The 12,164-nt window shown below is 45.6% G+C and overlaps 1 protein-coding gene across 1 annotated transcript; it reads right to left on the reverse strand.

Moving 5' to 3' along the window:
* C8H1orf53 (chromosome 8 C1orf53 homolog) lies at positions 1–4,868 on the reverse strand. The gene is given in 5 exon segments (XM_045026349.1): positions 1–225; positions 1,612–1,713; positions 4,633–4,783; positions 4,785–4,823; positions 4,825–4,868. Coding segments are annotated over 5 exon segments (408 nt in total). The 3' UTR covers positions 1–153.
* Between the last annotated feature and the right edge of the window lie 7,296 nt (positions 4,869–12,164).

A 12,164-nucleotide genomic window follows, 5' to 3' on the forward strand; every position in this document is an offset into this window, starting at 1 on the left:
CGGTTTAGCTTGGTTTTTATTACAATTGAAATGTATTCAAATAACCCAGCATCGATAAAAGGAATGCCAATATTCATGCACTCGAAGCCACAAAGAACTGATCCTGGCTTAGGTTTCTGCAGTCTCCATCGTAGATGGCAAATGCACTGATCGTCAAGTATAAAAAAATGAATTGAACCGCTTCTTTTTGGACGGGTCTTTTACGTTAGCTTGATCATATGGACACTGCAGAAGAAATAAAAACAAGTCATTATTGCATTACTTAGCAATCAGTAAGAAAAAGCTCAACCCTGCTACGGTTAAAGAAGAATCGTTAATTATATTATATAAATCATTTGATCTAGTGTGCCCTCCAGACTAGCAGGAAAATAATGGCAACCCTAAGCAAATGGTCCTAATTAGTGCTCAAGAACCATTTCCTAAATATGTCCTTCCAACTCGAAGAATTTGACTGACCACAGCAAGCTGTCCCTCCACCCCCTTAAACTTCTTTAGTTGGTGCATTATTGCAAACTGTTCTGCATAACAGAGTTCCTAGCAAGGCAAAGGGGCAGCCAGGACAATAACATTCTAGCCTTTCAGTGTTGTCTGTAATAAGTGTAAACATTTCCCGATCATTTTAAACTTATTTTCAAACGTCTGACCAATTGACTCTCTCTTTATAAAAGTGCTTAATGAGTTTACATCAAAGAGTGAGTCTTTCGCATCATTACTCACGAATTTCACACTGCAATAGTGTTATAAGAAAACTTTTTCAACTAAGAAGCCAAAGGAGTGAGCAGTGCACATTTGAACTGTAAATTACCCGGTTGTTTCCCTCCTTCCCCCTTTTCCCGTGCGCTGTTCTTTAAAGCATGTTTTAATAACTAAATTTACTAAGGGGAAATATATGTTACCCACCTGGGGCGTCAAACACTACTCGCCTGAGTAAAGTGAATTTGATCAACATATTATTATGGGCCTGATCTTGTCAGCCACTGAAAGCTACGGGACTTATGCTATTTACTTCAGTGGACGCGGGATTGTGCTCTGTGTGCAAAATATAAAATATCACCTTCTCACACTGCACAACTTTGATTGCTAAATTGTATTCAGAAAATACCAACAGGAAGTCCTATTATTATAAAAATCACACAATATTCCACCGTACCCCACATCTTTTGATACTTCTCAGTCAGACTGGAAAACAGACCCTTCAACATAATTATAGAAAACTAAACTACATTTGTGGCAAAATATCTCGGTTATGTTAGCTCATTTCTTTAAAAGGAGAAAGTTTGCTCGGAATAGACTTTCTGACATGCTGGTTCTTTTCTCTCGTCTCTTGCACTTGCCAACGAGAACATGACTTATATAAAACAACAGTCTATTAAATAACTCCTGTGAAATTCTCCTAGCAGTTCAAGGAGATAATGTTAACCTGAAATGTTGCAGCATTCTATTTTAACGTTAAGAAAATCCCTCAGTGACCTTTCCTGGACTTATTGTCCTTGGCTAGTCTAAATTTCACAGTGAATCATGCCAGATAGCTTGCTAGCTTTTCCTAATGCCAGCATTTAAAATATTTTTCTAAGTTATTTTAATGCTGCAAAGCAAGGATTTCATACTCACATGTCTGCATGCAGAACCACAGCATTTACCTCTCTGCAAGTGGGCAACTTTGGTGAACACTAAATAGCCAGTAACTGGATCCACATAGTTTTGCAGGCCAGCCTTAAAAAGAACCACCCAAAACAGAGTCAACCTCAATTCTATATAGTCTTCATTTCTTTGTGGTTTCAAACGGGAAGTGCTTTGACATTATCTCCCTAAAATCGAACTGCTTAACTAAAACCAGTTCAACTATTATAATCTGACCCTTATACTCTGTAACTCAGACAGAACTGACAAATAAAGAGATTTGGGGAAGTAATAGAGCATCAGCAGTGCATATTTTAACATAGCCATAGATTCAGCCTTCGCCATTCATTTCCTTAGAGATATTTTATATATTCTCTAAACTATTCTAAACTCGTTAGAAGAAAATTGACTTTCACTCCCAGGTTGCAGATGCATTTACGTCGAATTATAAGAAAGTGTAAATGTATGATGCTGTATTTATGCTTCCAGAAAAGGGTTTAAGTGAATGTGACATTTATACTCTTCCTGTTCACTTTAGTCACTTTTGGACTTTTTTATGCCACATTCTTTTCCCTTTCTAAATGTTCTTGAGTTTTGATTACATTGTAAATTATTTTTTAAATGGTTATAAAATGTTGACACCTTCTGCTGCTTTCAAGTGCTGCTTGATCAAAAGCAACTTTCATCACGCCAGCCTTGACGCTAAAAAGTATAACTGCAATTTGCAAACATGGTGCAACTGTTAAACTATTTTATATTGGAGGGAACGTAAATACTTGGCTGGCATCCGCCTCTGCTGCTGGACAAAGCTGTGTGGTAGCAAGATACCACTTTTTAATATTTAGGTCACTTTTTGATTGTCATTTCCGGCAAGTGACCTTTGCAATTGCAACAATGCTTATAGCCAGCGGAAATGTTAAGATGCCAGGGTTTTGGATCGTGTCTTTGCCAGTATGGACATAGCTTTAAAATGTTCAAATACGTCACTCCTACGTTTTGGAGAGCAAAGATAACGCTCCCTGAGTTAAGCTGGAGCTGCACATTTCAAAAGTGGTAGGCGAATCAAGTCCTTTGCTTCCCTGTTCTGTTGTGCATCCGTAAAGGGGCACATGCCTTGGTGTTTGCCTGCAGCCCCTGAGATACCGGACGGACTAACACAAAGAAGCGAAGCCCAAAGGTATTTTTAAAACGGGTCCAGAAAACCTGCTAAACATCAGCCATCGCTAATGGCGGCAAAGGCAGAGAGCAAGCCGCCTGCGAAAGGGAAGGCAGGTGGGAAATCTAGCCGCGGGACAGTTCCATGCCCACGTTAAGGTCATTTACTGTAACCATGCTGACTGCCTACAACTGCCATTTGACCCTCCGGCGGGCAGCTGCCTAGGAATGGGGGATTCCTCAGTGGGAACCTCCTGCTGGGACCGATCTCGCTGGAGCCAATGGCAAAACTCCGCAACCGGAACAGAATCGGCCCAGTGGCTGTCCAGGCAAACTCAGCGACTGCTGGCGGTGGAAGAGGCCGTTGCAGTGCAGAGAGGCGCGCAGCACAAGGTGCTCGGAGATGCACATCCGTGGGAGAAGAGAGAAAGGGCCAAGCGTTGTCTAGAGCAGGGGTAGAGGAGGCAGAGGCCACCTATTGCTACAGACTCAGTATTTACTGCAGATTCTCATGGGCCTTCCATGGTGGGCTCCTGTCTAATGTATGTTGCCCCTACCGCTAGTGATGAGCCCCGCGCACAATTACAGCAGGTTGCTTCCATCTCTGCACAAAACAAAACAAAACAAGGCTGCCTCACTTTCCTCCGCCCTCCGGTATGGGAGCTGAGGTACCAGCTCAGCAGCGATCCGCGTGCAAAGGGGAGCGGAGCGGTTATTAATCATGTCAGTGCGGAGCTGGAGATGGAAGGAGAGAGTCACTTCACATGTCGGCACCCTGTCTGCCTTGAGGCTGTTATCGGGACATATTTCCCTTCCTGCAAAACATCCGAGCATTCCATAAAAACTAGGACTATAAGCTAGTTTGTCAGGCCCGGAGGCTGGGTAAATACACATTGGTGTTCAGGCTACCAGCACCGGGCAGTTTGCTGGGCGTCCAAGAGTTGCATTGTATCGCCACGTTGTTATTTTTGGACATATTTCTCCCTGACATAATCAATAACTAAGTTCTAGTGCTGTAAGTCCCCAGTGTGCAGGTAACATGGCTCACTCAGGGGCTGCAGGCGCTTTCTGTCTGGGGACTGCTGCCCCTCTCCGGAAAGATTTCGCTTTTGCTGTCTTCATTGTTCTCTTTGTCCCAGGCCTTCCGTGACTTGCCCCAACCCTACAGAATGATGGAACTGGGAGCGCGCTCGAAAGGCTTCTCTGGTTTCCTGTGGGGTGTTGTGACTTTATTCTCTTTACAGTTCCCGTTGCGCCAGGCAGCGTCTTGTGAGCAAATGGCCACCTCTGCTCGGCCAGAGGCACGTGCCAATACCTCTGTGCAGAGACGTTCGGGCTAGAAAGGCCATCGCTATGAAATACCCCAAAAGGACCCCCGGCCACAGCAAGGAAGTTGAAAGGGCAAGACAGTCGCTGATCGTTAATGTGGCACAAGTGTTGCTGGGACACGGAGCTCCTGTCACTCTCTCGGTTGTGCATGCACGTCCACTTCTTCCTTGTGATCCCGAGAGCAGCCGCCTTAGCCCGCCTCCTCCCCCTTTCCCTGCATCTCCAGGCCACACGCCGGTGCTCGCGACACGGTGTAGGGCCGATCCCCGCTCAGGCTGAGGGAGAGGCCCGGGCAAGCCAACCTGCCCATGCACTTCCATGGGGCTGGCTGCAGAGGGCCAGGCAAAGCTGCCAGCGTGCGCGGCACTGAGCAGCCCCGGGCCGCTCATTAGCCGCTGCAGCAGGGGAGCGGGTCCGCCGGGAGCCCCAGCCTGGGGCGCCGCCAGCCCCGCGGGAGCAGCCCGGAGCGGTGAGGCGGCTGCACAAGCAGCGCCCTGCGGGCCCGAGCAGGAAGCGCGCGGGACTCACCGCGCAGGCCTCCCGGTGCAGCGCCACGATCCGCTTCTCCGCCGCCGTCAGCAGCTCCTCGCTGCCCGGCCGGCTCGGCTGCTCAGAGCGCTCCCCGCCGGCGCCGCCCGTGGCCCAGCGCACCCAGGTGCCGCAGCCGCTCCGCCTGCAACGGGCGCCAAGGACGCCGCTGCCATGGGCCCAGGGGAGGGGCGGCTGCGGCCGCAGGAGAGCCCCAGCCAGCTGGCGGGCCCCATTCCTGGCACCCCTCGCCGGGGCGCCACCCACTCCCGCCAGGGCAGCAAGTCTGGGTCGCAAGCCCTGAACAGAGCCAGGCTGGTCTCCCGTTGGGGCTCGTGGCTGGTCTGCGTCCACCTGGGGAGGCCGAAAACAAAAGAACCGAGGTCTGGTGCTGTCACCTGTCACCCACCTCTGCTCCCCTCCTGCTAGTCACACCCCTGGCTAGTCAGAGAACCCTGAAGGCAATGGCAGGACTCCAGCGAGCTTGGACCAGGCCTTTAGACTGTCTCAGCTGCTTGTATAGCCCCTAGCCCAGCCATGCCTCCAGCCCAAGGAATTAGTGTAATATAATCATTAATAATGTCCTGGCCCCTGCAGTTGAGTTGGAAATGACCCATTCTACATGGACAAGGGGTTTACAGAAAATATTTAATTTTTGCATATTTCTGCTGTGTAGCCCAATAGTTTTCAGTACATCCCAGCCAAATCCTGCTGGCATGTGTATATATGTTTGCACGATCAGGGCCTTAAAAGGAAAATACTAAATATGTCTGTTTTTTATTCTATATTCTCTCACTTTTTAATAGCTGGGTTTCCTGCCTGGGCAAGGAAGTGAATATCCAGATCAAGACGCAGTAAGTAGTCAGGCAAAGCAGGCTGCTGCTTGAGAGTCTTCAGTGAAAAGCATGTGTTCCAAGCTGCAGGTACATGTAACCAAACGCTATGCTCTGCACAGGATGAACCACTTTCAGATGGTCACAACTTTGTTAAATCATAACTAACTTATTTTCAACCCCAGTAAAGACCTTACTCTGCACGGAGGCCTATTCATCTGCGGAGTGTCCACTTCTGTATTTCAGTCATTTTTGTGCTCTCGGTTGTATTCAGGTTGAATTTAATTGTATTTTTGTATTTTATTTGAAAATAAAAAGTATACCATATAAACTTATGAACATCATATTGTTTTATTCCACAGCACAGGAAGACGTTCATTGTTGGTATTGTCATCTCAGAGCATTTCTAAAAGTGCCCCAAATTGTGTCATTATATTTTAAAACTTTTTTTGTATTATTCAGATAGCACTGTATGTGATTCTTTAAAGTAGCAAAAATACACATAAAATATTGCACCTATTCTGAAAAACTTAGTTTACCTTCTTTCCTATAGTGTTCTTTAATTTCATCAGTAAGATGAGTAAACGGTCTATATTGATTATATAATAGTTATAGGCCCCACAAAAAAAACTGTAACTAACTTATACAGTAGTTAGTTGAGTTCATTTCCTATCAAGGTGATCAATAAAAAACAAGGAATTCACCAGTTAGATAATACACACAGGCCTTATCACCCACACATCATGATACACAAACATACTGGGCTTGATTCTCCTCTCACTAATACCAGTTTTGCACCTGTGTAACTCCATTGGCTCCAGTAGCACTGATTTACGCCAGCCCAAGTGAGAGGGGATTCAGCCCTACAGACATAGCTCCAAAGCAAAGTCCTTTTCGATTGCAGCATACAACCCCAATGCACGTATGCAATCCCTCGCAGTCATGCCCACACATACAGCTTGATCTCTGACCTTAGCTAAATTAAGATATATTCCCTATACGCAGTGGTGAAGTCTATGGTGTGTTGTTTGTATGTGGAAAAGTGTGACATTGGAGTTAAGGCTGTACAGTTGAGTGTGGTCAATGGAAGGAGGTAGTGAAAGTTGAGATAGGGAACTGGTAAGTGGAGTGTTGATTGACTTAACTACTTGCTTGTTACAGTTTGGGTTGGTGGGTTATGCATTTTAGCAGTATGAGCTCAAACAAAATTTTTTTTTGTAGGAGAATACCTAGACATATTACTATATTCAACAGCTTCACAAAATGAAGATGCTGGCTGAATATCCTGTTTCAGAAGTTTCTTTGTTGTAAATATCAGTAAAATATGCTCATTTTTGCAGATGTTGGCCCCTATCCTGCAATTCTTGTCAGATTTAATACGTATTTCAAATTTTGACAGATAAATTCCTCGTGAACTTCTATGAAATCCTGAGCAGAGCACAGCCAGAACCAGGCAGCACATGTATCTTTAACTTTTTCATTGAGGATTTTGCAGACCATGTTGTGTAACGCTTTCCACAATTTGTCACCTGAAATATTGCCTGTGCAATGAGAAACCCTGTCACAGGCACACATTTTTGTGGAACATATAGGTATAACTGTCTAACTGCTGATTTCAGTGACTTCACAGCAGGGTGAATTTTGCTGATTAAAGGTCAAGGTATATTAGAAGCATAGGGAGCTGAAGTCAATGCAAGCAGGTTAAGGCCTGGAGTATGTGATGCTGCTCTGTTATCACTGCTAAAAATAGCAGTTTTGCCTGTTCCTATAGAACAACCAGTTCTGACACCTAGGCTATCCCCTGCCAATGGAGGATTGTTCCAGCCAGTATATTCAACCTTTTTTTCAGTTTTAAATTACTCAAGCAATGGGGCTTCTGCTGCTTCCCATAGGATATTCTTCCACAGCCCGCTGGAGAAGGCTTGCCTGTTCTCATCGTACAGTGATGAATCAAGGTAAGATGTCTGCTGCTTTTCAAGGAACCTGTGTGGTGGAAGTTGTAGAAGCAGCTGAGAGCAGAACAGTAATGAGTTTCCAGCAGTGATGGGACAATCTGGAGAAGGGATTGTCAGAACCTTGGCAGAGCTGGTGTGGTCAGGGAAAAGAGATGGCGGTGGAGTGCTTTGAACCACTCCACCTGGGACTAAGCCTGAGGGTCCCAGATTGCAGCTACCTGGGAAGTTCACTCTCAGGCTTCAGATAAGCAGTTGGTCATAACAGGAGTGACAATGAAGGATTGCTTGTAGGAACTAGTGGGGACTCAGTAGTAGAGATCCTGAATCAAAGTGTGCTGAGACCTGGCTGCCTGTGGTTGCTGATAGAGGTAGGTGGAGGTACTAGGGTGTGGAGAGCAGTAGGAAAGGGGAACTGTGGAAAGGGATCAGGAGGCTGATCTCCACCAGCAGCTGGGCTTTCTTCCTGGAAGGGAAAAGCTGATTGTTAGGGGGATTTTTCTGTTAATTGTTTATGGGGGGCATTTGTTCTGAGATGGGAGGAGTGTGATTGCCCAAAACCCTTTGGGTTTGCAAGTGGACTGACTTAGAGCTGGGAACGGTGTGGGAGTGTAGTGTGGAAGGACATTAGTCAATGACATTTTGGTAATCAAGGTAGGTTGGAGGAGGAGATAAAACCCTGGGTGAAAGACAATAAGAATGGGGGACTGGCAGTGGCTAAAGTAGATTGAAACGGGAGGAAAGCTCTCACTGCACCAGCTGAGATGAGGCAAAGCTGGTTACTGAAGCCTTCATTCCTAGCACAGGAAGGTGCCCCTTGCTTTAACCTTTGTGGAGGGGAGGCCTGGCTTCCCATCAGAGTATGATAGCTGTATAATTTCTGATTGTGGCCATGCCATATAGGATGGGGACTTTGAATGCCCTGAATATTGGGGTGACAGATCTCAGGCACTAGTTTGAGATTTTAAATAGAGCAGGGCAGAAAGGACAGAAAAAGAGTTGTGAGAGTTTGAAAAATGTTCACATCCCAAATCTGTATGAAAAGTCAATCTTTAAACTTTTTGCAAGCCTGAAATCAATGGTTCATTTGTTTTTTTTTTTTCAGATCAGGTAAATCAAAGCATTTTGTTTTGATTGTCTTTTTTATTTTTAACCTTAAATTAACTTTAATTTAAAAATGAAGTCAAAAAAGGAACTTTTCTGAAGCTGTATTGTTCAACAATGTTTTGAAGTGGGAAATTCATCAAAACCGACTCTTTCCTGTGAATGGTTCCAGTTTTGCTGAATCAGCAGTTTTGGTAAAAAATAAAAAAGTTTACTTGAAAAATTCTTTACTGGCTCTAGGTTTAAAGCCTTTGCCACTGGATGTCACACTTCTTCAACAACTGCTATTTGACTCAGGAATGGAAGTGAGTGCAGTAGAAAGAGACTGGCATGTAGGCCCTATTGGGCCAGAGGCCAGTGTCAGTATAGAGATATTGCCTTACTCCAACTGAATAACCTGCCACAGGTTCTTGAGAGACAAGCTTGTCTTGTACCTTTTCACTGCCCATCTATTAGTGTTAGAGTCAGAGTCCTCACCTGAATAGCCAAGGCAGGGCATCAAGATGGGACAGCTGTGAGCGTAACACCTGGGGCCTGATTACCAGGCCCTGCCCCTAGAGTAGGTGCTTCTACCAGTGAACAGCGAATGTGAAATGCTACCATTCTGATTTGGGATAGCAGTTTGTTTGACTTTGTGCTGATGTAAATGATTCCATATGGTGCAGGGCAGTGGAGGACCAGGCCCCTGGGCTCACATACAGAACTCCTATTGATTATTTATATGCCAAAGAGCAGGAGGTCACCAGAGGTGCAGATTTTAAATCGCAGTCTGTGGAAATCTCTGAGGTGTGTGGGGAGGTCTCTGGATACATGTGGTTGAGTTTTGGTTGATTCAAATATGTGGGCTCTTAGATGCTGCAGAGGTCACTGATACTGTAGCACCTGGTTTTATGTAGGCACCCAGGCTGAACACAGTGTCCTAGGTATGGTCTTTCCAATGTTGTAAGACGAGGGGCACTCACCTTCCTGATTTGTGAAGTGATGTCTCTGCACGTGCATCTAACCACCCTGCAGGGCCGGCTCCAGGCACCAGCCGAGCAAGCTCATGCTTGGGGCGGCAGATTCTATGGGGCGGCATTCCGCCCAATCCTACGGCGGCCCGGCTGCTTTTTTGTTTGTTTGCTGATCCAGCCGCCCTGTAGGGGGCGGCAGCGCGGAGGAGGGGAGCGCCCTGCTGGGAGTGGGCTTCACGCTCCGTCTGCAGCAAGCCCGGCAGCCCGCATCCTTCTCTCCCCACCAACTGGAGCGGCGTGGCAGTTGGGGCTGCATGGCGAGCTCCCTGCTGAAACCATGGCTGCCCTGCTTCTCTCTCTCCCTCCCCCCCCCACTAGCCGGGGCACGTCTGCAGCTCAGGGAGTCCCCTGCACCCTGGCTCCCGCCGCCCTGCAGGGTTTTTTTTTGTTTTTTGTTTTTTGTGTGCAAAAAAGCCAGAGCTGGCCCTGCCACCCTGAGCAACAAGCAGAAGCAGCCTAGCAAATCCATAATACTTTGTTGAACTTGTAGCTGCTATAATTGTGCAGGGTACTGCTAATATGTATTACACAATCACCGGACTGGGTAGTTCTACTCCTTATTTCACACTATTTATAGGGCTTCCTTGCTTGAAACTTGTAAGCTGGAATACGTGGTACAAAGCATTCTTACTTACTTTTCTTGTAGAACTGCTGGTACAATTGCTTTTTCTTTGTTCAGGATCCCTTACCAGCACAGCAGTTCCTATTTGTGTCCATGTTTCACATAGTTCAGCTCTCTCCTCCCCAGAAGGTTAGAAGCATTTTAGCTATGAGTAAGAGAAGCTCTTCCTGTACATTTACTACTTATCTAGCAGAGAAATAGATTGTTCCCTTTAAATGGGTGGCAGTAATATGTCTTGGTATTTCTTCCTGTGTTTTGAGGAAGAGCAACCAGTATCTTCAAAATCACACTTCCAGACAGAGAGCCATCTGTGAGGGACATTTGGAAATGATACTGTGTATCCTAGTGAGTGTGTCTTTTAGCAGACTCTGCTTTCCTGGTACAAGCTAACCTCTCTTTGAGTGGGAAGAAGACAGTTTTTCTGAAATGCTGTTCAATGAGCTCTTTTGCATTTTCAGCTCTCTAAGCTTCATAGCACAATCAAATGGGAGCCTTGAAATTCCACACGTTTGTGAGTTCAGAAATGAAAATAGCCTTTCAGTTGGTATGTAGTAAAGTCATTTTATGATGCTAAATGGACTATATCTACCCCTAGTATTTTTGTAGCCAGCCATACTCACGTGGCCTCAGCAAGTGATTATTTCCCTCCCCCTCTCCAGCCATTTCTTACATGTTTCTGTTTGCTACATCAGGTTCTTCTGCTGCAGCAACTGCAGTTTTGCTCTGATTGTGGATCCTTTTCATCGGTTTATTTTACAGCCAGCAATTCCTCCCACTTTAAACTCTTTGGAATTGGGACTGTGTTTGTGCATTTGCACAGTGCTTAGCACAATGGGAAGATTAGCGCTACTGAGCACTACTCTCAGATCGATAAATAGTAGTACTAGTAATAAAATATAGATTGTGCTGGGCCTCAACATTATTTAAGCCCCAAACTGTTTTGTTTTATTTTTGCTGTGAAGACTTATTATAATTTTGTTGCCAGCACAGAGTGCCCGAGGTCAGCAACAGTGGTTCGTTGCCTGGTGTGCTTCGCTCCAATAAACACACCAAGGTGGAGAAGCAGACAAAGTTTATTTGAGATCTCAAAGCGGGATGCTAGGAGACAGACACGTCTCAAATCAAGCACAGAGCTACAAGCAGCGTTTTCTCTTTTTATACATAACTTTAACTAAGCCTCTTCTATCCCCCCCATTCCCCCTCTCTCCCCACCTTTCATTTCCGTGTAGCAGATACACTTTGCGGTAGCAATTACATTAAGCAGTTAAGTCATACTTAGCATCTGACAATTTAGCTCGTTAGTAACTCTTCTGTGAACCGTTATCTTGTCTTACTTTCTTTGATCTGTTATTTTGCCCCTTAGCCAGGAGCAAACAGGCCTCATTATTGCAGGCCTCATTATTACCTTCTGGTACAGGTGTTGCAACTGATAACCATTCTCTGTTGCTGGCCTGTTAGGTCGATTAAAGTTCAGACATGGAGTGACTTTAGTTCATTCAGGCCTACTACAGAAAGGCTTCATTGACACTGTGGTTTTCCACCCTCCTGAGTTACCTAGAGTCATGCCCAATGACACCAACAATTTGATCCTGAGTTCTCTATGCATGATTTCCATAATACCAATGTATATCTACCAAGTGAAACTCAGGCAGTTTGCAGAATATGAGTGCCTGATTCTCATTTACATGGGGGTTGATTTACCCTGTGCCACCGGAGTAGAGTAAAGCAGTCTTAGCTATACTCAGGGGACACAATCATAGAATATCAGGGTTGGAAGGGACCTCAGGAGGTCATCTAGTCCAACCCCCTGCTCAAAGCAGGACCAATCCCCAGACAGATTTTTGCCCCAAATCCTTAAATGGCCTGCTCAAGGATTGACCTCACAACCCTGGATTTAGCAGGCCAATGCTCAAACCACTGAGCTAGCCCTCCCCCAATTGCAGCATGTGTAGCCATACCCACACTAGCTTTGATCAGGCTAGCTTGCTAAAAATAGATATGAAGCTGC

Source organism: Mauremys mutica, chromosome 8 (assembly GCF_020497125.1).
Source record: "Mauremys mutica isolate MM-2020 ecotype Southern chromosome 8, ASM2049712v1, whole genome shotgun sequence".
Classification (NCBI taxonomy): domain Eukaryota; kingdom Metazoa; phylum Chordata; order Testudines; family Geoemydidae; genus Mauremys; species Mauremys mutica.